Raw genomic sequence first — 26,823 nt, 5'->3', positions numbered from 1 at the left:
CCGGAGGCTAGTCCTCGGGACCCGGCTTTATGGGGCAGAGGAGATCGACGATGATATTCACGTTTCTGACTCGGGCAATTCGGCGGAGAGGTCAAGTCATTCACCGAGGTGACCTGGGAGGAGCCTGGCTTTGGACAAGGTGAATTTGGGGTGTCTGTGACGCACAGCCGGCCGCCGAGGAGCCGCGAGCGGCTAGGACGCAGTGCGGGGCGCATCACCGACAGGTCCAGGAGAGGCGCGCGCGAACCCGAGAGCCCCCAGCGCTGCGGCGCGCGGCGCGGCGCCCGGCTCCGGAAACCGCGCGCGCAGGCGCAGTGCGGCGCGGGCGCCCCCTGGCGGGCGGCGGCGCACAGGGACCGCCCCCAGCCTGGCGCCGCCGCCGCCGCCCGCCTCAGCCCAACATGGCGATGCACAACAAGGCGGCGCCGCCGCAGATCCCGGACACCCGGCGGGAGCTGGCGGAGCTCGTGAAGCGGAAGCAGGAGCTGGCGGTGAGGGACCGGGCGCGGGGGCGCTCGGTGCGGGCTCCGCGCCCTCCCCTGCCTCCAGGCCTCGGCCCGATCGCGCCAGGCCGTTATTCCCCCGGCGCAACGGGGCGGCCGGGAGCCCGGCGGCCTGAGGCCGGCTGCGCGTTCCGCGGCCCGCCGACCGCACGGCTTGCCGGCTGCGCAGCTCCGGAGCCGGGGCGCCAGGGCAGGGGCCTGGGCTGGGGGGGCGGGGCACGGAGCGGGGGAGGGGAAAGGGGCCGGTGCCGGCGGGGGCGTGGAGGAGGGATGGCGCCTGGGCTGGGGGCTTCTGTATGGAAGCTCGAGGAAGGCGAGTTTCTCTGAGCTTTGGGAATGGGGGCGGTTGTGCCCTTGGCTTTTGCGGGGTGGGTGAGGGCGGGCAGGTCTGTGGTCTTTGAGGGGTGGGTTCGGGAGTGTCTGGGGGGCCGTAAGCCACCTGTTCGGGCTTGCCAGTGGGCTGAGGAGGTGGGGTAGGGGGCGAGTGTGGGATGGGTACCCAGTCATCCAGTCTGGCCTTTGGAGGATGGAGGGGCGCGTGTCCTTTTGAGGACTAGGAGATGCGTTGGATGGGGTTTTTGACGGGCATGGCTGTGATGTTTTGGGGAACATCTAGAAGGTGACAGACGAGGGGAAAGGACTCAGTCCAGGGAATTGAGAACTGTGACATGCACCCAGGGTTCCAGGCACCCTGGTGGCCACCCCCTCCCCCCCGCGTTTAGGCTTGGGCCCCGGGGAGGGCCATGTCACCTGAAGCTGCCCTTCCAGGTTTCCATGGCAACTGACAGCCCATTGCCGGCCTTCTCAGTGCCTGCGGGGAGGGGAGCGAGTCGGCGCTGGAAGGCTGCTCACCCTTTCCTCTCCCCAGTAGCAGTACCTTGGTGCGTGGGAGTGGAGACTGCTCACGTTCTGCCTGAGGTGGGGGGGTGTTCTTGACAGGCTTTTCCACGAGCCCTCCGAAGTATATGCAGAATTTTGCAAATTTTTTCAGAGACAGGCCTGTACCTTCCCTTCTGTTCTTGAAGGACTCCAACAAGACAGGTCTAAGGTCTAGACTGTCTTAGACTAAAATAGCCTTCCTCTCCCCATGTCTTGTCTTTCCAACTGGGGTGGCTTAGTGTAGTGGAGCTCGAGAATGTCTAAGGCTGATATTCAGAGTTTGGTTTGGTCAGAGTTAACTTTTGCATTTAAAAGGCATTATCCATTTCCTTGTTTTTCATCTCCCAGGAAACACTGGCAAACTTGGAGAGACAGATCTATGCCTTTGAAGGAAGCTACCTGGAAGACACTCAGATGTATGGCAATATTATTCGTGGCTGGGATCGGTATCTGACCAACCAGAAGTGAGTGTCAGAAGCCTGTGGTGTTGGCATTGTGCCCTACTGATTGTTTTTTGGACTGTGTTCTTGCTAGCAACCTGGCAGGGGGCAGTAGTAGAGTGGTGGTGTAGAAAGCCGTGTGGGGTTCAGCTTGGACTCTGGCTCAGCCTCTGCCTCACAGAGTAACTGTGGACAAATCCTAACATCTGGGAAATGGGGAAAGTCGAGCCCCTGGAACAGGGTTGTGTGAGGCATAAACAAAGTGCAGCAAATGACAGTACCTGACATATCACTGTGTGAGTGTTTTCCATTTTTTTTACTCAGTCACGAGTTTGACCTTTATAAGATTTGCCACACCTGTGTGCCAACCATACCACAATTTTATTTAGTAATAACTATTCTTGAAAACTGCCCAAGCTTTTCGAAAATTTTCAAATTTGGAGACACTTCAAGTTGAAATAGTATTGTGCACACTTGATACCCTTCACCTGCATTCATCAGTCGTTACCATGTTGCCACATTTGCTTTCTCTCTAATGTATATAAACAGACACACACCTGTAGCTCTACTTAAAATTTTTAGAGGCACCTGGGGGGCTCTGTCCGTTAAGCGTCCATCTCTTGATTTCTGCTCATGATCTCAGGGTTGTGGGATCGACCCCCAAGGCGGGGCTCTATGCCCGGTGTGGAGCCTGCTTAAGATTCTTTCTCTCTCTTTTCTGCCCCTGCCCCCTCCTTTCTTTTTTTTTTTTTTTCTTTTTTTTTTTTAATTTATTTGACAGAGAGAGATCACAAGCAGGCAGAGAGGCAAGCAGAGAGAGAGGAGGAAGCAGGCTCCCTGCTGAGCAGAGAGCCCGATGCGGGGCTCGATCCCAGGACCCTGAGATCATGACCTGAGCCGAAGGCAGCGGCTTAACCCACTGAGCCACCCGGGCGCCCCTGCCCCCTCCTTTCTAAAAAAATTTTTTTAAAAATTTTGATATAATTACAGATACATAGGAAGTTGCAGCAATATTAAGAGTCCCATGTACCCGTCACCCAGTCTTCCCCAGTGGTTGGGTCTTATGTAACTGTAGTAGAATATCAAACTCAGGAAACTGACATTGGTACAATGTGTATGTGTAGTTCTGCCACTGTGTGTAGATTCCTGTAAGCACCACTGCAGTCAAGATACAAAAGTGCTGGGGTGCCTGGGTGGCTCAGTTGTTAAATGTCTGCCTTCGGCTCAGGTCATGGTCCCAGGGTCCTGGGATCAAGCCCCAAATTGGGCTCCCTGCTCAGCGGGAAGCCTGCTTCTCCCTCTCCCACTCCCCCCGCTTGTGTTCCCTCTTGCTGTGTCTCTATCAAATAAATAAATAAAATCTTTAAAAAAAAAAAAAGATACAGAAGTGTTTGATCACCACAAAGATTTCCTGCCTACTACCCCTTTATAGTTATATTTTCCCTCCCCCCCCTTTTTTTGGCCAATCATTTAAGCAGAGCATGACACTTTGCCCATAATTATGTCAGCAGTTACCTCCTAAGAATATTTTTCTTACCTAACCACAATTATCACACATAGAAAATTAGCGTTACACTAATGGTATCACCTACTGTAGTCTATTCAGTTTCCCCAAATTGTCCCCAACATTCTTTGCTGCCTTGTTTTGATCATCGGGTGTTCATGCATTGTATTTGGCTGTTACTACTCTTTCATCTCTTCATTTAGGAGAGTCTCCTACCCTTTTTGGTGGCGAAGTTCATGACATTGTCTTACAGAATGCCTCAATTCCAGATTTTTCTGTTTGTGGCCTCCTGAGAGATCCTTTAAGGATTTTTGGCAAAAATGTTACATAAGTGACTTGTATGCCTGGTGTCTCATTTACCTCTTTTTGATTGGGAGGCATATAATGTCATATTGTCCCATTACTGGTACGACGTTTGAGCATATGATTTCTCCCTTGTAAAAATTCATTTTTCTCTCTTTGTGATCGGGGACTCTACTTTTAGACGGTGTGAATATATTGCTCCTCCAGGTTTTTATTCAGTGTTTTAATATCCACTGTTGATTTTTACCTGACTCAATATACTGCTGATTCTGATCCTTGTATGTGGACTACTGGCATTTGGAAGGAAGAATCTTCCCTTCATATCTTCTCTCCCTTTCGTTCTCTATCTCTGGCCCTCTCTTTTTAGTATCACTAGAGACCAGTGGATTAAAAAAAAAAAAATCAGTGTGTTGGAATGGAGTGCTGTCACTTTTTTACTGTAGAGGCATATTTTTTACTCTGAACTTACTGAAATATACACAGAGAAGTGTGACCATCATTATCCTTTCAGTGCTTGGTTTGCCCTACATGTAGACAGAGGGAGCCTCCTTTGCCTTTTTGACATGACCCTTTAATCTTCGAGCATTTTGTTGCTTTCTGTCCCAACAAGGTGTCTTAGACTCACCTTAGCCTTTTCTTATCCCAGAACTGATACCAAACACTTCCTTAAGGAACTCTGATTTGTCCTTTGAAGTTTTTTTAAGGATTTTATTTTTTTAAGTTGTCTCTAAACCCAGTGTGGGGCTCAAACTCACAACCCCGGAGAGCAACAGTCGCATGTTCCCCTGAGCCAGCCAGGTTGCCCCATGTTCATTAAATTTTTTCAGTTAAGCTTATGTGACAAACATTTCATACCACTAGTCTCTGCTAGTTGTTTTTAATAAGTATCAATATGAATACATATTAAAAATACAGTGACTGGGAACCAAGCAAGTAATGTCCCACAGTGGAGCCCCTGCCATATATTGGAAACTGTTGGTGTCTGTGTAGGCATTCAGCATAAAGGTCATTTTGGTCAATCCAAACGGTGTTGGAGGCATTTCCATCTGAAAGTTGGTAATTTAAAAAAGAGAGACAGTGAGAGAGAGAGTTCCTTACATAGGCCTGGGCTGTCCTCAGCTTGAGCCATAGATACAGCTTGGTGCTTACAAGTTTCTTGTGTGTGTTTTAGAAACTCCAATAGCAAAAACGATCGAAGGAACCGGAAGTTTAAGGAAGCTGAGCGGCTCTTCAGTAAATCCTCAGTTACTTCAGCAGCTGTAAGTGAGGTGGGGGGAGCTTTCCTGTGGCCCATCTCGGAGGAACACCTCAGTTAAATTTCTGCGCGTTTTCTCTTTCCCAGCTGTCTGAGTGCGCTGTGGAGGTCTGTGATAATTTTTCTAGTAACAGGTGGTTTTTTTCTTTTAGGCAGTAAGTGCGTTGGCAGGAGTTCAGGATCAGCTCATTGAAAAGAGTAAGTCTATTTTTTTACTTTTTTATTACTTAATTTTTAAGCCACAATAACCCTTATATTTAACTCCTGTTCAACCTAGAAGTTAGGAATCCTTTTGAGTCTCCTTAATCATGTCTTTTTTCCTCTTTTTTTTTTTGAGGAGGAAACCATGTCCCTCCTGCCTCATCTGTCATGAGAGGTTGACTCTGGTTGCTCAAAGACACAAAGATATGTCTTCCTTGCTGATAAGTGTTAGGGAGTTTTTTTGTTTTGTTTCATTTGTTTGTTTAATTTAAAAAGAAAACCTTTTATCATGGAAAAGTTCAGACATATATGATAAATCTCCATGTCCCCAGTTTAATAATTCTTAGGAGAATCTCATCCTGGGAACAGAATGTACCTATGTGTTCTTAAATATAAAACGCAGAGTAGATAGTATTTACTTCGTAAAGAAATTGTATCATTCTCTGTAGGTAAGCCATATAGTCTAATTCTATTCTAATGTCTAGTGATGGGATATAGATCGTACAGTTATTTATCTGAGTCAGACTCTATGGAGCTATCTGTGTTGGACACTGCCTGTGCACTGGGCCACTCTGAAACATAACCTGCTTTTTTTGTATTTTGGCTGTGTGCTTCTTTCAGGTGGTTTTTTTTTTTTTTTAAGATTTTATTTGTTTACTTGACAGAGAGATCACAAGTAGACAGAGAGGCAGGCAGAGAGAGGGAGAAGCAGGCTCCCCACCAAGCAGAGAGCCAGATGCAGGGCTCGATCCCAGGACCCTGAGATCATGATCAGGTGGTCTATCTTGTGGGATCCCGTTGTATTTGCACTGGGCCAGTGATTTGAGGAAAATCCACTTTGGTAGTTTGGGAATTAGAACTACTCAGTGACTTTGATTTTTATCTCTGTGTACAGATTTCTAAATATCTAGAAAATTCTGGAAAATGTCTTCTAGTCATTTCTGCTCGGGTATTCAAGCTCACACCTTTTATCTAAAATCGAATTGTTCTGTTTTTTTCAAAACTTGTCTGCTCAGTTTTTCTGTTACAGTACTTCTGTTCTCCCTCATTCATCCCTGAAGGCATCTTTGATTCCTTTCTGCCAACCAATCAATTATACCGAGTCCTTTTGATTTTTCTTTTACTCTGGCTTAAATAAGTTAAATCTTCTTTTCAGTGAATTGCCACTTGTAGAATGTAGCGCTAGTATTGTCTGCTTTCTGAGTCATAAGACTGGTTAAGGAACACCCTGGACCTCGCTTGTGTGAGTTGAAATGGAATGATGTCTGACTCCTTAGTTTTCACGAAAAGCCCATAATCCTCCTCCTGGCCTGGTGGGTGGTTCAGCATCTGGCTTTGGTCTTAACTACCCACACAGAATGGCTGCGCCTAGATACTCGTGAGGAGATGAGTCTTAAAACCTCAGCTTGCAGAAGCTTGGCTGAGATAAGCACTTACGTATTGAAGGTTTTCTGAAGCAGGTGTAGGCCTTCCGTTCCCCTGAGATCTTCCCCTTGATTTGAGCCACGTCCCTGGCATATGTCAGAGTGGTATTTCTTGGTCTTCCCTATCATGTTGCATTTGATGAATTATATTTTGGTCCTGTTAAATATGCTACTGTATTTATTGTAAGAGAATGTTATAGATGTTTACTATCATTACTAATTATTATGATTTTTAGGAATAGTTGCTTTCCCTGAGGGGACTCTGGGTGGCTCAGTTGGTTGAGCCTCTGCCTCTTGATTTCGGCTCCGGTCATGGTCTTGGGGTGGTGAGATCGAGCCCACTCAGCTGGGAGTCTGATTCTCTCCCTCCCCCTCTCCCCTCCCCCCACTCGCACACATGCACACTCTGTCTCTCTTCTCTCAAATAAATAAATAAATCTTAAAAAAAAAAAGGAATAGTTATTTTCCTTGAACAGCTGGTTGGTTTTTACTGAATATCTGGTAATGGACTGTTTCTTTGTGCAGGTGCTCGAATGTTTAGTGGTTCTCTTCTAGCAAGGAAGTAAAAATGTATAGCGTGCATTTGGGGAATGAATCTTAGTGTTGCATCCAGCTTACTTAAGTCTTCTGTTCCTCTTTGTTTTACTTGTCTCATTTTAAGTTGATTTTGTTATATGAATCTTGGTAAACTGCTTTGAATTCTTTTTAGAATAGAGAATTACGTAAATACTGGAGTGTATCACTTCAAATGGTCAGAGCCCCTTTAAAGTAATTCTGTTGGGTTCTGTCTGTTCTGTCTCACTACCTGTCATTACTGTTTCCTCCTGCTGTTCTTTTGGGAGGGGGGCGCAGAGGGAGAGAGAATCTCAAGCAGACTCCCTGCTGAGCACAGAGTCCAACATGAGGCTCGGTCTCAAAAACCTGAGATCATGACCTGAGCCAAAATCAAGGGTCAGATGCTTAACCGACTGAGAAACCCAGGTGCCCCCTTACTGCTATTTTTTTAGTTTATTTTCATCTTGATTTTTTTGTAGTCACCTACAGTGTGTCTAAGTATGAAAGAATGAATTTTTTTTTTAAGATTTTATTTATTTGACAGAGGGAGAGATCACAAGTAGGCAAAGAGGCAGGCAGAGAGGGGGGAAGCAGGCTCCCTGCTGAGCAGAGGGCCTGATGTGGGGCTCGATCCCAGGACCCTGAGACCATGACCTGAGCCGAAGGCAGAGGCCTAACCCACTGAGCCACCCAGGAGCCCCTATGTATGAATTTCTTTGTAATTATCTGATTGGGTTTCATTGGACCTCTTGAAATGGTGCCTTGGTATTTTTCATCAGTTCTGGAAATTCCCAGCTATTACCTCTTCATATACTGCATTTGCTCTGAGCTCTCTCCCATCTCTTCCCCTTCTCTGCTTACATGTATGTTAAACTTTCTCTTTGTATCCTTTATGTCTTTTATTAGCCTTTCCATGTCTTGTCTTTGCCCCTGGGCCGCCCGCCAGTTCACAAATCTTTCAGTTGAATCTGATTTGCTGTTAAACCTTTCCTTGATTTTTTGGGGGTACCTGGGTGGCTCAGTTAGTTAAGCAGCTGCCTTTGGCCCAGGTCATGATCCCAGGGTTCTGGGATCAAGCCACATATCGGCCTCCTTGCTCGGAGCCTGCTTCTCCCCTGCCTGTTGTTCCCCGTGCTTGTGCTTACTCTTTGTCTTTTTTTCTCTCTCACTCTCTCCATGTCAAATAAATAAATAAAGTCTTTAAAAAAAAAATCTTTAGGGGCACCTGGGTGGCTCAGTGGGTTAAAGCCTCTGACTTCAGCTCAGGTCATGATCCGAGGGTCCTGGGATCGAGCCCCACGTTGGGCTCTCTGCTCTGCAGGGAGCCTGCTTCCTCCTCTCTCTCTCTCTCTCTGCCTGCCTCTCTGCCTACTTGTGATCGCTGTCTGTCAAATAAATAAATAAAATCTTTAAAAAAAAAAAGGCAATAACCTTATTATTAAAAAAAAATCTTTAAAAAAATTATTTTTAAATTTTATTTCACTTCTTTAAGCAGAGTGAGCCCGGTTGTTGCATATTCTGTGTTTAATTTCAACCTCTGAAGTCCTTCAAGATGAGTTTGTGTTGTCTGTTGCTGCCATTGGTTATTTCTCATAAAGTCTAATTTTCCTGTGTGCCTGGTTATTTTTGACTGTGTGCTGCTCATTGTAACCTCAAGTATTTATAGAATAATTTGAGGGTGAGGAAGAAGGTGCCATCTTCCAAAGACTTTATGTTTTCTTCTACTGGGTGTTTAGACATCTAAACCAAGTTGAGGGTCCCTGAAAGACCCAAGTGATTCAAACCAAGCTTTAATTCCATGAAGAGGAATGGTCTGCTTCATCTTTTGCTTTTTTTCCTTTGTACAGAATCTCTCCAATGTCTCAGAATTTCTGTATTAACAAATCTTGTGGAATGACTCCTGGTTCTTGATTTTTGATGGTGATGAAGTACACATTCCTTTCTCTTAGAATTTTGAGTTACACATTCTTAGATCTCAAGGATTTTGGAGTTCAAACCATTCTGAAAACTTTTTAAAAAGATGCATTACTGGGACGCCTGGGTGGCTCAGTTGGTTAAGCGGCTGCCTTCGGCTCGGGTCATGATCCCAACATCCTGGGATGGAGTCCCATATCAGGTTCCTTGCTCAGCGGAGAGCCTGCTTCTCCCTCTGCCTCTGCCTGCCACTGTCTGCCTGTGTTCATTCTCTCTGACAAATAAATAAATAAAATCTTTAAAAAAAAAAAAAAAAGCTGCATTACTTTCTGCTTCCTTTGACTTATGTACCCAAACTAGCATGATAGAGTGGATTAGCAGGATCCCCAAAGGGGAATTGTATGCAAATTACGGAAAGAAAAACAAACAGCCAGATTTTATCCAGTTTCCTTTAAAGGATCAGCCTAGTTTCTACTGTTTGTTTTACCAGACTCCTCTGAACTTTTCATCAAACCAGATCTTTCCTCAGCATTTAAATCATTGCAGTGGATAAATAAATGGCTGCATGAAGCATAGTTGGGTATATTTCTTTCATCCTTTAAGGTTTTTGTGCTGATCAAAGTTAGTGCCTTGGCACTATTCAGTAGGTGTTTTATTGTTGTTGTTGTTTAAATAAGTAGAGTGTCTCATTTGTAGGTGTATTACACTTAATCAAAATCTGGCATTCTTTACTCTAAAGCCAAGTAGCTCACTTATATGTCAGTGAGAAATGAACTTACGTGTCTTTTCCTGGTGACAGCATCATAGGGTTGACTGACTCACTGCTGTACTTTGGGGTGTTGTAACCCACCCCTTTTGCTCTCACTTCTCTCCTACTTCCACGAGCCAAGAAAAGACAATTATTGGGGCACCTGGGTGGCTCAGTCGATTAAGCGTCTGCCTTCAGCTCGGGTCATGATCCTAGAGTCTCTGATTCGAGTCCCGCATCAGGCTCCCTGCTCAGCAGGGAGTTTGCTTCTCCCTCTGACTGTCCGCCTTCTTGTGTTCTGTCTCTTTCACTCTCTCTCTCGAATAAATAAATAAATAAATAAATAAATAAATAAATAAAATATATAAATAAATAGAAATAAATGAATAAGAATAGAAAATATAAATAAATAAATAAATAAATAAAAATTCTTTCTTTGTGGTCACGCTTTGTATTTTAACAGTGTTTAATGTGGTCTCGCTGGCTGTGGCCCCTCTTATAAACCACTTTGAGCCCACTAATCCTAAAACGTAGGTTTGCATAGAGAACTCAGAAAACATTCCTTGTTTGATGTCGCTTCTCTGTTTAGAAATACTCGATGACTTTATCTTATGTCCTGCTAGCGACTATTTTACAGCAAATTGTTTACTGTTGAGAATTTGACTTGCATGTTTGTAGATCTCAAGGATACTGAGACTTGAACACTTAACTGTGTTCTAGATACTACGCAGCCACTTGCATTGGTCTCATTTATTCCTCAAAGCTACTTCTTGAAGGATAGATACAGAGTATGGGCTTGAAAGTAGGGAGCATCTCTGTAGCTCCAGCGTTGACCCCAGTGCCTGGTCTCTAAGGGATTTTCAGTGTAGAGAAAGAGTTCCTATTTTACGGGTGGAGAAACAGGGTCTGAAAGGTTAAGCGACCAGTCAGCTCTTTCAAACATCATCTCACACTGTCTCCATAGGTCAGATCCCTTAATCCGACACTCATGGCTCTTCCTTACCCTGTCCTGCTATTTCACCTCTCATTTCTCAAGCTGTCTGCTTAAGAGATGTTGTTTGATTCATCTGGCCCCAGTGTACCTGGTGTTTTCTTGTTTCTGCGCTTTCACTTGTGCTATTTTTTGTACTTATTTTGGCTTCTCATTTTTCAAGGTCCAGCTTAAATTCCACCTCCTCTGTGAAGCTTTTCCTGAATAATTCACTCTTTTTTCTCTGGCTCCCGTGGTGCTTAATATCCGTATCTGTCCTTTGGGACACTAGTTACTGCCGAGGATGTTTTTTCTTCAGAGAAGTAACACAGGTGGATTCTCCCTTCACAGGGCTTTGATTCAATTTTACACTCTTTTGTATGTGTTTGCCCATGGGTGCTGACAGAATATGACCGGCTCATCCATTTACTCAGTCTTCCCATAGCAACGGGTCCGAAATGAGGAAACGGTTGGTTTGGTTCACTAATGTCATTTAACAGAATTGCAGTTTAGGCAGAAGTTGCTGTATCTAACTTACCTTTCTGACTTGTCTCCCACCTTTTTAGTTCATCCTCTCTTCCTTTGCCCAGCCCCCTACTCAGTCCTGTGCCCCTTCTTTCACCCTATGATCCAAAGCGTTTGTGACCTCATGCCCCATCAGCCTGTACCCTCCCTCACCATTGCCTCTGCCATTTGCAGTTTTAGAGATGACATTTTTTAACCTACATAAAAACAGGAGTGGCTATGGGAGAAGAAGGCTGTCCTGATCATATGTCTCCATTTTAGACTCATCTTTTTTTATTTTGTTAGAGGTTTTTTTTTTTAATTAGGAAAGGATTATATTCTGATTTTATTCAGTCCAACTATTTAGAGGTGAATATGAAATAGGTTAATTACCTCATGTAATTAACTTCAGACCCAACTTTCTGAGGTAACCAACGTTAACAGCTTGATAATCATCCTAACACAGCCACCTGCACACACACACACACACACACACACACACACGCAGGCGCAGAGTTGGGTTCTGTTTTTTTTTTTCACTTGGAGGGTTTTTTTGTTTATTTGTTTTTGGGGTTTTTTTTGTTTGTTTATTTATTCCAGGACTTTTTTTAAGGGTTTTATTATTTAAAAAAATTTTTTTTTATTAACATATAATGTATTATTTGTTTCAGGGGTTCAGGTCTGTGATTTATCCGTCTTACACAATTCACAGCACTCACCATAGCACATACCCTCCCCCATGTCCATCACCCGGACACCCCATCCCTTCCACCCCCCTCCCCTCCAGTAACCCTGTTTGTTTCCTCAGATTAAGAGTCTCTTATGGTTTGTATCCCTCTATGATTTCATCTTGTTTCATTTTTCCCTCCTTACCCCTATGATCCTCTGCCTTGTTTCTCAGATTCCTCATATCAGTGAGATCATATAATTGTCTTTCTCTGATTGACTTAATTTTGCTTAGGATAATAACCTCTAGTTCCATCCATGTCGTTGCAAATGGCAAGATTTCATCTTTTAATGGCTGCATGATATTCCCGTGTGTGTGTGTGTTTGTGTGTGCATGTGTGCGTGTATGTGCGCGCGCGTGCGTGTGTGTATACACACACCACATCTCCTTTATCCATTCAGCTATTGATGGACATCTAGGTTCTTTCAATTGTGTGGCTATTGTGGACATTGCTGCTATAAATATCGAGGTGCACGTGCCCCTTCAGATCACTACATTGTGTCTTTAGGGTAAATACCCAGTAGTGCGATTGCTGGGTCATAGGATAGCTCTATTTTTAACTTTTTGAGGAACCTCCATACTCTTTGCCAGAGTAGCTGTGCCAGCTTGCATTTCCACCAACAGTGTAAGAGGGTTCCTCTTTCTCCGCATCCTCACCAACATTTGCTGTTTCCTGACTTGTTAATTTTAGCTGTTCTGACTAGTGTGAAGTGTTATCTCATTGAAGTTTTGATTTGTATTTCCCTGATGCCAAGTGATGTGGAGCACTTACATGAGTCTGTTGGCCATTTGGATATCTTCTTTGCAGAAACATCTGTTTATGTCTCTGCCCATTTCTTGATTAGATTATTCTTTGGGTGTTGAGTTTGATAAGTTCTTTATAGATTTTGGATACTAGCCCTTTATCTGATATGTCATTTGCAAGTATCTTCTCCTATTCCTTCAGTTGTCTTGATTCTGTTGACTGTTTCCTTTGCTGTGCAAAAGCTTTTTATAGTGACGAAGTCCCAATAGTTCATTTTTGCCCTTGCTTCCCTTTTCTTTGGCGATGTTTCTAGGAAGTTGCTGTGGGGGAGGTCGAAGAGGTTGCTGCCTGTGTTCTCCTCAAGGATTTTGATGGATTCCTGTCTCAAATTTAGGTCTTTCATCCATTTTGAGTCTATTTGTGTGTGTGGTATAAGGAAATGGTCCAGTTTCATTCTTCTGCATGTGGCTGTCCAGTTTTCCCAACACCATTTGTTGAAGAAACTCTTTTTTCCGTTGGACATTCTTTCCTGCTTTGTCAAAGATTAGTTGACCATATAGTTGAGGGTCCATTTCTGGGCTCTCTATTCTGTTCCATTGATCTGTGTGTCTGTTTTTGTGCCAGTACTGTACTATCTTGATTACAGCTTTATAATAGAGCTTTAAGTCTGGAATTGTGATGCCACCGACTTTGGTTTTCTTTTTCAACATTCTAGCTATTCAGGGTCTTTTCTGGTTCTATACAAATTTTAGGATTATTTGTTCCATTTCTTTGAAAAAAGTTGATGGTATTTTGATAAGGATTGCATTCAATGTGTGGATTGTTCTAGGTAGCATAAACATTTTCACAATATTTGTTTTTCCAATCCATGAACATGGAACATTTTTCCATTTCTTTATGCCTTCCTCAATTTCTTTCATGAATACTTTATAGTTTTCTGAGTACAGATTCTTTGCCTCTTTGATTAGATTTATTCCTAGGTATCTTATGGTTTTCGGTGCAATCGTAAATGGAATCGACTCCTTAATTTCTCTTTTTTCTGTCTTGCTTTTGGTGTAGAGAAATGCAGCTGATTTCTGTGCATTGTTTTATATCCTGATACTTTACTGAATTCCTGTATGAGTTCTAGCAGTACTGGGGTAGAGTCTTTTGGGTTTTTCACGTAAAGTATCATATCATCTGCAAAGAGTGAGAGTTTGACCTCTTCTTTGCCGATTCAGACGCCTTTTATTTCTTTTTGTTGTCTGATTGCCAAGGGTAGGAACTTCTAGTACTATGTAGAATAGCAGTGGTGATAGTGGACATCCCTGCAGTGTTCCTGACCTTAGGGGAAAAGCTCTCAGTTTTTCCCCATTGAGAATGATATTTGCTGTGGGTTTTTCATAGATGACTTTTATGATAGCCGGTTATGTACCCTCAGTCCCTACACTGTGAAGAGTTTTGATCAAGAAAGGATGCTGTGGGGGCGCTTGGGTGGCTCAGTGGGTTAAGCCTCTGCCTTTGGCTCGGGTCATGATCTCAGGGTCCTGGGATCGAGCCCCGCATCGGGCTCTCTGATCAGCGGGGAGCCTGCTTCCCCCTCTCTCTCTCTCTGCCTGCCTCTCTGCCTACTTGTGATCTCTGTCTGTCAAATAAATAAAATCTTAAAAAAAGAAAAGAAAGGATGCTGTACTTTGGCAGATGCTTTTCTGCATCTATTGAGATTTTCCTTTTTAAAAAGAAAGACACTGGATCCAGCAGTACATTTTATCTGCTTTTTCACCTATGCCCCTGCAGATTGAACACATCTGGATAGAAGTGCATAGAGTAGTGATGAAGAGCGCGGGCTTTGGAGCCAAACTGTCTTTAACTATGAATCCCGGCTCTTTCCCTTATTAGCTGTGTGACCTTGGGCAGGTTTCTTAAACTCCAGCCTCCTCGGTTCCCTTCTCTGTAAGTGGTCATCATAGTTGCAGAGGTTTCTGTGAGGGCTTTAGGCACGATGTACGTAAAGGGTATAGAACAGGCCAGGCTTCTAGTTAGGACTCTGTTAGCTATTGTTACAACCTCACATTCTTTTCAAATGCTGAAAATACCCAGCAGTCTGGTTGTGCCTCCTCCCCCTTGGTGGGCATTCACACTCTCCACTTTCCCCACTATAAACAATGTTGCAGGAAACTTCCTCATACACTATCTTGTGTGTAATGGGCTTTTTATTTCTATAGGTTGGTGTCCCGGAAGTGGCATTATTGTGTCAAAGGGTGATTTTCGTAAATACAGCACAGTTACTTTCTGTGGTGTGGTGGGAAATACATAGTAGGTCTTTGTCCCCTGCTCTGGCACACAGCGCCTAAAACCCTTGGAATCTCCAGAGTGATAAGAATGACTAGTATTCACTGCATACAGAAGAAATTGTTGAACGCTAATGGAGATGACTGAGAGCTTGGGGGCCCCTAGAGAGTGTGAAGGATGGGGGCTTAGAATTCTCAGCCCTACCCGGAAACTCAGAGAGGGGAGGAGGGCTAGTGACTGAGTTAATCACCAGTAGCCAATGACTTAATCATGACTGCATAATGAAACTTCCTTAAAAGCCTCTAAACCGTGGGGCACAGTCGGTTAAGCATCTGTCTTTGGCTCAGGTCATGATCTCAGGGTCCTGGGATTGAGCCCCTGCATCAGCGTCCCTGCTGAGTGGACAGTCTGCTTCCCTCTGCTGCCCCCGCCCTGCCATGAGCATGCGTGCATGCTCTCTAATAAACAAAATCTTAAAAAAAAAAAAAAAGAACTGAAACCCTAAACTGTGGAGCTTTAGTTGGTGAATGAAGTGAGGTGCGAGGAGGGTGGTGTGCCCAGAGAAGGCATGGCAGCTCCCCGCTCCTCCCCATACCTTGCCCTATGTATTTAGCTGTTGCTGAGTTGTAGCCTTTATAACAGACAATTAATAGTAAATAAATCATATTCCTGAGTTCTTGGGGCTATTGGAGAAATTATGAAACCTGAAGAAGGAGTTTAGGGTACCCCCTGATTTATATAGCTCATTGGTCAGAAGTGTGAGAGGCCTGGGACTTGGGACTGAAGTGAGGAAGGCATGCTTATGGGACTGAGCCCTTAACCTGTGGGTCTGCCCTAACTCTACTAATAAGTGTCAGAACGGAATCAAATTGTTGGTGTCTGGAGAATCAGCGAATTGGTTTTTGGTTTTTGGAAAACACCCTAGACTTTCCAAAAAGAGTATCACCACTTATATTGGGAGGGCCTGTTATAGATATTGAAATAAACTACAGGGAAAAGTGAATACTTTTTAACTCTTTATTAAAGTGAGTTTTTGAATCTATACAAATAAGGTAAAAAAAAAAAAACCCCTGTGTACCCGTTACACTGCCCCAAATCCCAGAGCATGCTCAGTGCTCCGTCCATACCCCTACTGTCACTTCCACCTCCTATGTTACATTGAAAATCCTAGACATCCTACCATTTTCTTGTATGCATGTTTCTTAGGTCTCTCCAAATGATAGGTTTTTTAGACTGTGGTAAAAACAGGGGTGCCTGGATGGCTCAGTCAGTTAAGCATCTGCCTTCGGTTCAGGTCATGATCTCAGGGTCCTGGGACTGAGGCCCACATCGGGCTCTCTGCTCAACAGCGAGTCACCTTCTCCTTTTCCCTCTGTAATGTCTCTCAAATAAATAAATAAAATCTTAAAAAAAAAAAAAAGTTAAAAATAAGTTCACAGTTTGTTTGTTTGTTTGTTTTAATAGGCTCCATATTCAAAGTGGGGCTTGAACTCAAAACCTGAGATTAAGAGTTGTGTGCCCTAACGACTCAGCCATCAAGTTCCCCCAACTTCCACAGATTTTTAAGTGCCTCCTATAGTATTGTTAACTACCGGTACAGTGTTGTATGACAGATCTCTAGAGCCTATTCATGTGTAACTGAAACTTTCTACTCCTCATTTCTCCTTCCCCTTAGCAGCCACCATTCTACTCTCTGCTTCCCTGAGTGTGGCTGTTGTAGCTGCCTTACATAAATACAATCATGCGGTATTTGTTCTTCTGCTACTGGTTTATTTCATTCAACGTGATCTCCTGGATCATCTGTGTTGTAGCATATGACAAGATTTCCTTCTTTTTTTTTGAGACTTTTAAAATATATTCCACTGTATATATATAAATACCACATTTTCTCTATCCATTCATCCATTGATGGGTGTTTAGGTGGTTTTCACACTTTGGGTAATGTGAATAATGAATGCTTCAGTGGACATGGGAGTGCAGGTGTCTCTTCAAAATCCTGATTTCAGTTCTTTGGATAAATACCCACAAATAGGATTGCTGCGTGTTATGGTAGTTCTATAAACGATAGGCTCTTACCACTATAATCATACCAAGGAAAAATAAAAAGCCCTAAACAAAACATGTATTACTATTACATTTCTTTTTTTTTTTTTTTTTTAAGATTTTATTTATTTATTTGTCAGAGACAGAGGGAGAGAGAGTGAGCGAGCACAGGCAGACAGAGAGGCAGGCAGAGGCAGAGGGAGAAGCAGGCTCCCCGCCGAGCAAGGAGCCTGATGTGGGACTCGATCCCAAGCCGAAGGCAGCCGCTTAACCAACTGAGCCACCCAGGCGTCCCTATTACATTTCTTTTTAATGCTAAATAGTACTCCATTGTATGGATACACCACATTTTATTTATGTATTCATCAGTTAGTGGTCATTTGGCTACTAGGTTTAATACTGCTGTGAATATTCATGACAAGTTTGGTGTGAACCTGTTTTCATTCCTCTTGGATATATACCTAGGAGTGGAATTGCTGGATCATTTGTTAAGTCTGTTCTTAGGCTTTGAGGTACTGCCAGACAGTTTCCAGGTGGCTGTACCATTTTCTATTCCCATCAGCAATGTGTGGGGGTGCCAGTTTCTCCACATACTTGTGTATTTTTTCTTGTTAGGCTGCCTTCTGTGCTCATACCTCAGAAACCATTTACCTAATCAAGTGGGTTCTAAGAGTTTTATGTTTTTAGCTCTTACATTTAGGCCTCTGATACATTTTGAATTAATTTTTGTGTGTGGTGTGAGATAGGGGCCAGACTTCATTCTTTTCTTTGAGGATGTCCACTTGTCCCAGCCTTATTTATCAAAAATACGATTCATTGAATTGTCTCATCACCCTTCAAAGCCATTTGACCCTAACTGTAAAGGTTTTATCTGGACTTCGAATTCTGTTGATCTGTATGTCTCTTCTTACCCGCAGTCTTGGTTACTGTAGTTTTGGGTACTCAGTTTTGAAGTTTGTTTTCCAATTTTTATATGAAATTGGTTTAGGAGCAGGATTCGTCAGCATACTTTTTCTAGCTTCATAGCCGTAGAGCTCCCTCTTCTGTTGCACTCGTGACATGTTAAAAAATATGGTCTTGTGATTTCTGAGATCTGGTTCCACTGCTCCCTTCTGCTTTTTGGGGACTGTCTCTTTCTTTTACTCTTGTGCCCATGTGTGACTCAACTTGAAGTCCCCTCCCAGCACTTTATAATACAAAGATATAAAAAGAAGAAAACTGGTCCCTGGTCCTGTTGTCCATATAACCGCTTTTGACAGTTTTTAGAAACTGATAGTGTACAAAAATTAAATAAAAAGAAAAAGAAACCATGTACGTATTTGGGCTCCTTGAGTAGTTGAGTCAAGTCAAAATATTCTTCCATCCTTATCCATTATGGTTTCAGGAAATTCCTTTCAGGAAAAAATAGGTATACCTTTACTAGAATATATGTAATTATTCTTTTTTTTTTTTTTAAGATTTTATTTATTTATTTGACAGACAGGGATCACAAGTAGGCAGAGAGGCAGGCAGAGAGAGAGGGAGGGGGAAGAAGGCTCCCCGCCGAGCAGAGAGCCCGATGTGGGGCTCGATCCCAGGACCCTGAGATCATGACCTGAGCCGAAGGCAGAGGCTTTAACCCACTGAGCCACCCAGGCGCCCCTCTTTCTTTTTTTTTTTTTTTTTAAGATTTTATTTATTTATTTGACAGAGAGACAGCGAGAGAGGGACCACAAGCAGGGGGAGGGGGAGAGGGAGAAGCAGGCCTCCCATGGAGCAGGGAGTCCCATGTGGGCTCATGACCTGAGTGGAAGGCAGATGCTTAACGTCTGAGCCACCCAGGCACCCCTATGTAATTATTCTTAAAAATACATATTTATGCAAATTGTTTTTGAATTTACTTAATATATATAAAGAATTTTAAAATTGGGAATGTATGTCAGCTGAAGAGTATTACTACCACTTTTGAAATACTTTTTTTTTTTTTTTTTAAGATTTTTATTCATTTATTTGATAGAAAAGTAGCACAGGCAGGGGGAGAGGGAGAAGCAGTTACCCCACCCAGCTGGGAGCCCAGTGTGGGGCTAAATGCCAGGATCCTGGGATCATGACTTGAGCCGAAGGCAGATGCGTACGGACTGAGCCATCCAGCCATCCCTTAAATACTATTCTTAAGACTTCTCAGAATAATGAGGCTCCTGTCCTCTTGATTTCCCCCTTGATAGGATTCCTGTACCGTTTGGGGAAGGAACCCAGGCTTCTTGTATAATCATTAATCCCATTAGTATATTTGCTGTTTAAGTGACCTTTATGCAGCCAAGAGGAGGGACTCCTGCTTGTATGGTCCCATCCCCCAGCTGTCCTTAGGTAGGTTGCTTCTGGTTACACTGTTTCAGGTTCCTTGAGTTTCTGGAACTCTGGTAACTTTGATGCTTTGACTGCACATATTTTCTCTGACAGCAGGTATTTTCCTGTCACTGAGAATGTATGGTCCTGGAGGATGGGAAGTCGTCACTTTTTTTTATCTGTTAGTGCTCAACAACATGTTTCCTGGCTGACAGACGACTGCCTGAGGAGTGCTGCTGATGCTTCTGGGACTTGTGTTTATTCCCTCCAGGGGAGCCAGGAAGTGGGACGGAAAGTGATACTTCTCCAGACTTCCACAATCAGGAGAATGAGCCCAGCCAGGAGGACCCTGAGGATCTGGACGGATCTGTGCAGGGAGTGAAGCCTCAGAAGGCTGCTTCTTCTACTTCCTCAGGGAGTCATCACAGCAGCCATAAAAAACGAAAGAATAAAAACCGACACAGGTCAGTGGCAGGGACCTCCCCCACTCCGCTGCCTCTACTCCCCTGCCCAGAGCGGCCATGATCATTGCTGCGAAGGGGCTTTACTAGGGTAAAAACGCGTCAGGCTTGGTGCCGTCTTTCTGTTGCAGGTGGGGAGAAATTGCTTTGGTCCAAATGAGACAGGTGAAGTTTTCTCTAGTGGAGGAATGGGTGGGCATTAGAGTGACGGTAAAGGAAGACAGCCTTCTCACTGTTCTGGTGTAAAGAATTTCATTCCATATTGAATCTGAGGAGGAAAGGGGAAGTCTGTAGAATAGGACTTGGAATATGGCACTCGTACATGTTGGGAAGCTGCCAATTGGGAGAGAGTCTTTTGCTCCCAATCCTGGTCCCTGCTTACACTTAACTCCCTTGTGGGTGGACAGAGCTGATCTCTGACAGGCTTTTTTTTTCCTTTTTAAATACAAGTGTTTGATTGCTTAGGATTTCTTTGTTTTATACATCTCTGTAATTGCTGATTTCAGATATCAGAGAGGAATAATATAAAGTCTTTAAGATATGAGAATACCTTTCTAGATAATGTTTGTCCACTGTGTGTGTTTTGTTTTGTTTTTGTATTTTACAGTGCGTAATGAGATAGGAATGACATCAGTGGACAGAGAGGTCAGGTGTCACCCAGAGAGGATTTTAGCATTACACTCTGCCTGGGGTTTGTATGATAATGCCAGGGCCTATTAACTCATAATTGTACAGCTGTACTCAGGGAGGGGGATGCATAGCTTCTAGAGTGATCAGTCTTTCCCTGACCTCAAACTGTCTTCTGGCAGGCGTGAAAACCAGGTGTCCATAGGCTGGCTTTTGTCCTGCTCCTCTTGGGAGCTTACATACTGAGGTGAAAGGATACAAGCAAGGAGTGGCGGGGTTCCCTGTCCTCCAGTACCCTTTGGGTTGGGTTGCTCTACAGACCTGTAGGATATTCCTTCACACACCCAAGGCATTCACATTGTTAGCTTCGTGGTCATGGCACATGGCGGTAATACAGAATGAACTTGAACTGGTTTAAGCCTCCTAAGCATCAGCAGATTCTCTAGTTTTTTAAAGAATTTTTCTTGTCCGTGGTGGGGGTGGTTTTTAGACTGCAGAAATAGTATTTCCTCCAAAGAGTGACTCAAGATCACTGTTTAATACTTTCCTGCAAACCAAAAATCACTATGCCAATCTCATGACTGCAGTAAAGAAATAGCAAGATCTTAAGATTAGTAAGGTTATAGGCATTTGATCACTGCGGTAGGCCTAATGCTAGCTCATCACAAGCAGTAGCAGGGAGCTAGACTCTTAAAATATTTTTTTAAATTGTTAAGGTAATTTAAATGTCATGTTCTATGTTGTTTTTATTAAATTTACTCCAGTGCTATTTTAAAGTAACGATTCTTTTCCTATTTCACAGTGTCTAGAATAGGGGGACAATTCCTTGAAAGTTTCTGGGACATTTTTTCCATTAGTGATTCAGTAGGTAGCTACTGTTCATTGTAGGTGATACTTCCCCTTTTCTTAATGCCATGATCAGCTGACTGATAAAAGGGAATTAGACATGAACTTAACTTCCTCCTGTGGGTTTCTAGTAGATTTCCATAGGAACACTACTCCTTCCTACCCTTTTTTCCTCTGGCTCCTAGAGCTAACTCCTTCCAGAAAAATAGAAGGATTTATAAAGATTTGGGTATTATTTATTGCTTTCACAAATGGTGTTTTCTGTTTGGAAAGCCAGGATCCTTTAGTCATCCCCCTGGTGTAATACCTGGCTTGCCTTTTCCATTGGCCGTAGGCGCCTGTATGCTCCAAGGGAGCAGAGTCGAGCTGATTTGCCTTCTTTCTATATAAAAACGTTCAGTGCACCAGAGTGGCACCTCAGGGGCCAGTGAAGTTTCTCTGATTCCTACCATCTTCAGTCAGGAAGTGTCCAAACTCCTTGTCCCCGACTCCTGTCTTTGTGGAAGGGTGGAGAGTGGAGCACTTTGTTCACACATGTGTGTACATTTGCATTCAGTACCCTACTTGTTTCTCCTCCCAACTTGCCACGCCCCAGATACTCTCAGAAAGTCGATAGTGAATTATTTCAACAGATGTCTGAAAGTCTGCTGTGTGCCAGGCATTGTGTAGGGGTGAGTAAAGCAAAGTGGAAATGAATACGGTACCATAGCAAAAAGTAGTAACTTTTGGGTTTGTCCTCTTGAGGAATATGAACATATGTCAAATAATTTTTAGCATCCATAAATGATCACAGTGTTCTGAATTTGTATATTTTATATGTTATCTGAATAATAAGTCCCAGTGACTTTAAAGAAAAAAGTAGAAATAATAACTTATAGCTGCTCTTAGAGGTTTTTACTAATACACAGAACTCTAGAATTCTAGGTAGTTTGTGACATTTTCATTAAGTAGGTACAGTCTCACTTGTGAACAAATTTAGGTTAGGCTGAAAATTAAATTATTTTTAAAGTTTTATTTACTTGAAGTAATCCCCACACCCATCGTGGGGCTCGAACTCACGACCCCGAGATCAGGAGTCTCTTCTGGCTCTTTCAACTGAGCCAGCCAGGTGTCCTGAAAAGTTAAAATTTTTGATGGTTCCTGGTTTGCACGCTGCGTACTCTTCCACAAATGACTTAAGTGAGGCGGTTGCCTAAGAGATAGTGAAGTTACGCTTTCTTCCAGCTTCACTCTTGCAAACATGGGCCAGGAGGAAGATAGAGCATTTTGCATACGGTTTCAGCACCTGTCTACAGTGTGAAAGGTGTTGGAGCCAGCCAAAGAGCTGGAGTCATGCTCAGGGCTAATGTTTGCTTTGGAGGTCTGCCCAGACCATGGCCTGTTAGCAGTGATGCCCTAAACAGCCTCCTCCCCTGCACTGTTCCTTCCAGATCCCTGAAGCTCAGGTGCTTGTGGATGTCGGCTCTCCTTTGTCTTCCTGGGGGAGGCGGGGCCTGTAGATTTGGGTGTTCTTAATCCTAGCCCTGACATAAACAGTTACCTGCCATCACCAGTTCAGGGGCAAAGTGATGGGACCCTGCAGTCCTCTGGAACAAGACTGTCACAAAAGTTTATTCATTTGACCCTTGGCTTTCTAGGATGAATGCTCTAGAAAAAGAGTACCATGTTTCCTGGATATTCTTAGAACTTAGGACTTGGGTTAAAAGTTGCAGAATGTCTTCTTTTAAAAAATGTATAATGTTTTTATCTTTCATGTTAGTCAAAGTGTATTGTGCTGAATTGTTAGTACTATCTTTAAAGCGCCCTTTCATTATATGACTAAACCCTTCTTTCTCTATTTCTTCTAATGTGCTGTTTATATTTTTCACTACAATCACGTATTTTAAAAGTTCTAACTCTGAATCTGGCAGCTAATAGACGGCCTGCAGGTACCTCGTTTTCTAATGCAATAACTTTTCATTTCTTAGTCTGTTCTTCTGATACGAAATCCAGTGAGGGAAGGGACTCTCCCAACCACAGAATCTTTGGTGCTTTGATGTTTGAAACTTTATGGCTTAAGATTCTTAAAGCTGATTTTGTTTCTATGAATCTTGCTAGGGTGGCTAATCGACTAATTTATTCAATTAGTATATTAATTTCTATTGCTTTCTTCCTTTCAAATGCTGCCCCTCAGCCCGTCTGGCATGTTTGATTATGACTTTGAGTAAGTTTGATTTGAATTAGTATTTGTGCTGTGTTGTTTAGTGTGTAGAGACCAATATGCCTTTTTGAGACCTTTCTAACCCATAGTTTATCTGTTTAATTGTAGGTATGTATATTAGGTTAGGCTGGGAAGTTTTTTTTAAAAACAGAAAAACGTGATGGAGGTAACATTTTATTTAATAACTTAAGCATAAGCAAAATTAAGTAAACTTCACTTTTATGCATCTTAATTTCTTTAAAAATAGATAACCTTTAATTCACATTTAAATTGATTTTCTGGCTTTGCTTCATAAGGAGATTAATAGTTTAAGATCTTGATATTTTGCTTTGGAAAGATTTAAAAATTGAAATTTGTTTAATTTCTTTTGTGTTTCATGTCCAGAAATACAAACTCCTAGTCTCTTTCCTGTTCTTAATCATTATGTGTCTCAGTGATTATCAGTAATATAGTTACAAAGCTAACACATTAACATAGAGCATGCCCTCTTAGTCCAATCTCTTTAATGCATAGTTTTGAATAGTTTTTAAATTATATGGCTTTCATAACTGCTGTGTATTTCTTTTTGTCATCTAAGTTTGCCCTGTGGCGAAAAGTATCTGCTTACGTTTTTAAATACTTGCTTAATAATATCTGGATAAACAACTAAATATGACATAGTCTAATGAAGAATGTGGGTTTTACTTAACCAAATAGTCTTTGTTATAGCTTGTGCCCTATGCAGTAGCTGATTCCTGGCCCCTCTTTCTGTAAATTAAAATGCAAATGTTTTATCTTTTCTATCACAGGATTGATCTGAAGTTAAACAAAAAACCACGAGCTGTAAGTATCAGCCAGACCATTTCAGAGAGGCTGGTGATTTTGTAGATGATTAGAAAAATGTGTTCTCTTCAGAGCTGAGTGTTCTAATCTCAGGTTACAACTCTCCAGTTTAAAGGCTGGGGTATCCAATTGGATATACTTCAACTTTTAAGGGTTACTTAGGTTTTTTTGCCTTTTTTTTTTTTTTTTTTTGGTTGTTGTTTGGTTGGTTCTTGTTTTGTGTTTTTTGTTTTGTTTTGATTAGAGAGAGGGGTCACACATTTTTACTGAAGAAAAATTCCCTTTGATTAAAGAATGAATTGTTAATACTAGTTGTTTTTATTTTTGTTTTGTTTTGGATTGGTGAGCTCAGGGGGCCTAATAACGGCAGAATTAATGTTTCAGATGTGAAATATTGTCTATTTTATTTGGCCTAGAATCTTTGGCTATAGAACAATCCCCTAGCAGGGCCGTTGATGGATTATTTTCTTAGGTTCCAACTAGTGTTCTGAGAGTAAGTTGGGACTCTCTCTTTCTCTCTTCAGGACTATTAGAAGACTCATTAGTGCAGAAGCTGCAGAAGCTTCCAGGCTCTAGAGCCCTGCTTCCCTCCTCCAACCTCACAAAGATACGTATCCCTCACCTGAGTGCGCAGCCATCCACCTCTGCTTTCCCAGACCCAGTGCCTGTGACTCTGAATAGTTTGTTCTGAAACGTGGTGACAAGTCATTTCTGTAAGACCACATTGGATCATTTACTGTGTGTCATTTTTAGTAACAGAACTGCAAGAAGACCAAGACATGGTTATAATTCCAGCAAGTTGCTAACGCTGCATTTCTCCCTTCTTGGAATGAATGTGTCCCCGCAAACTGGCTGGCACCAGCTTCATCTGTGATACCCATCAAGAAATGTTCTCTGGTTTTGTTTTATGCTGAAGGTAGAATGTAGGTCACGTTTCAGAGGGAGGCTGTAAATATCGGGCATTTTCTTATTTTTGTGTTTTATTATTTTTCTATTGTTTTTACCATCTTCTTTTCTTTGGGGACTTTTTGTAATGCCGTTGTACAGCTCATACCTTCCTGCCAATATATCTGATCATCTGCTTTGTGCCGTTGCCAGTATTCTTAACTGAAAAGAATCTGGTTTACCATAAAGAAAATGGGGAACTTGGCTCTGTGTTTTTGCAGGGGGAAGGTAAAGAGGGTTTATTTAATAATTACCTATCTTAAATCTTTCTGCGTTGGAAGCAGTTTCATGTTCAAGGAACAGGAAAAGCTGAAAAATCTAAGTTTAAATCAATCCTTTTAAAATAGATATTTTTATTCTTTTATATAAATAAAATTTCACAGGTGTTGACTTCTCATGCTTTACTTTTAAACCTGAGATTGTTTTTTCACTTATTTTATTTATTCGTATCATGCCTTATGGAAATTTCTTCCTTTTTCCATTTTTCTTTCTTTGCTGGTATCTGCCTGATTAAACATTGCTCTAAAAATCACTAAGGTATATGGAAAGGCTCAGCATTACCCCCAGAGCTGGTAACGTTTGGAATTCTTGAGGAGAGTGAGAGATGGGATCTGCGAGAGCCAGCGATGCCCAGCAGACCCCTTACCTCACAGGGCTGCTCGGGCTGGGTAGCTTGCCGGTTTATTGAGATGTTATCTGCCTCTGGAGTGGGGCTTGACCTCGGCTGCTCACGGGAGTCACCTGGGAAGCTTAAGGACCTGCTGGTGCCTGGTTCCCACCCCCAGAGACTCCGACTGGGGTGCAGCCTAGTGGCTGGGATTTCCTTCCAAAGAGTCCCTGGGATTCTGATGAGAAGCCAGGTTTGAGAACCACTGCATGAGGAGTGTTTGATTGAAATCCCATGTTGCAAATCAGTCTAGGAGATAAGATTTGGGGCCCCATCTTTCCTTTGATGCTGTCTAGTCATAGTCCTTGACTTAGGCCCATATCTTTGTTAGAACAAGTATGTTCCATTGTGATAATGTTGGTAGAGCTGAATACAGATGGCATCTGTTAGGAGAATGAGTCTACCTTGTCAGATGTGCAAAAGCTTTTACTCTTCTTCTCAAATAAACTCTTTTTTTTTTTTTTTTTTGACTCTGTGGCTAATTAGAGGTCTTTGGTAGCAAGAACTCCAATGTTAAGGTTTTTAAGAAAATTGTTTCCTATATTCAGATTGATCCTTTAAAAAAGAAAAAAAAAGAACAATTATAAAGCTTAAAACCATGGGGACCAGAAGATTTCTATACCTTCCTTTGTCAGTTTCTCTCCTTTCCTTTGAGAGAAATGTGGGGCTTCCTGTGGTCTCCGTGGCCCAGAGGAGAGCGCACAGCAAACCTGAGAATATTTCTCTCATAGTTTTGACATTTGCTTGAGATCTGGTGGGATTGCTCTTAAAAAGTTATATAAAAACATGCCTGTGTATATGAATACACACGTATGTATATGATCATGGTTAGAGGTAGGCTGCTTGCTTTATACTTATTTTCTCTGTAAAGTTTTCAGTCATTGATTAGGGGACCTCCCAAGTTTTCCTGTAAGCTGGCCACAGACTAAAGATATTTAAGTCAC

The 26,823-nt window shown here is 42.6% G+C and overlaps 1 protein-coding gene across 4 annotated transcripts; it reads left to right on the top strand.

Moving 5' to 3' along the window:
- Positions 1-341: 341 nt before the first annotated feature.
- On the top strand, positions 342-25,744 carry MEAF6 (MYST/Esa1 associated factor 6). Of its 4 annotated transcripts, XR_004384983.1 has the most exons (9): positions 342-491; positions 1,731-1,846; positions 4,801-4,888; positions 5,037-5,082; positions 19,583-19,775; positions 23,419-23,448; positions 23,554-23,611; positions 24,234-24,267; positions 24,792-25,629. XR_004384983.1 is itself a non-coding variant. In XM_032877286.1 (8 exons), the coding sequence occupies exons 1-8, from the start codon at positions 402-404 to the stop codon at positions 24,798-24,800; spliced, it is 606 nt and encodes a 201-aa protein (XP_032733177.1). In that variant the 5' UTR covers positions 342-401; the 3' UTR covers positions 24,801-25,744. The 4 variants fall into 4 exon arrangements, 2 of the variants coding, with proteins under 2 accessions (XP_032733177.1, XP_032733179.1); XR_004384984.1 differs by lacking the exon at positions 23,419-23,448; XM_032877286.1 differs by lacking the exon at positions 23,554-23,611 and having other exon boundaries at positions 24,792-25,744.
- Positions 25,745-26,823: the final 1,079 nt, after the last annotated feature.

Source organism: Lontra canadensis, unplaced genomic scaffold, assembly GCF_010015895.1.
Source record: "Lontra canadensis isolate GAN:19392208 unplaced genomic scaffold, GSC_riverotter_1.0 scaffold60, whole genome shotgun sequence".
Lineage (NCBI taxonomy): Eukaryota > Metazoa > Chordata > Mammalia > Carnivora > Mustelidae > Lontra > Lontra canadensis.
Note: the sequence above shows the minus strand (reverse complement) of the source record. Positions and strands in the feature narration are given on the sequence as shown.

What these genes read in the sequence shown, in the direction of transcription:
- MEAF6 (XM_032877286.1), top strand. Translation starts at nt 402, where the DNA reads ATGGCGATGCACAACAAGGCGGCGCCGCCGCAGATCCCGGACACCCGG. An exon ending in CGGTATCTGACCAACCAGAA is followed by an intron (nt 1,847 to 4,800) that starts GTGAGTGTCAGA and finishes TGTGTGTTTTAG; the next exon opens with AAACTCCAATAGCAAAAACG. An exon ending in GGATCAGCTCATTGAAAAGA is followed by an intron (nt 5,083 to 19,582) that starts GTAAGTCTATTT and finishes TATTCCCTCCAG; the next exon opens with GGGAGCCAGGAAGTGGGACG.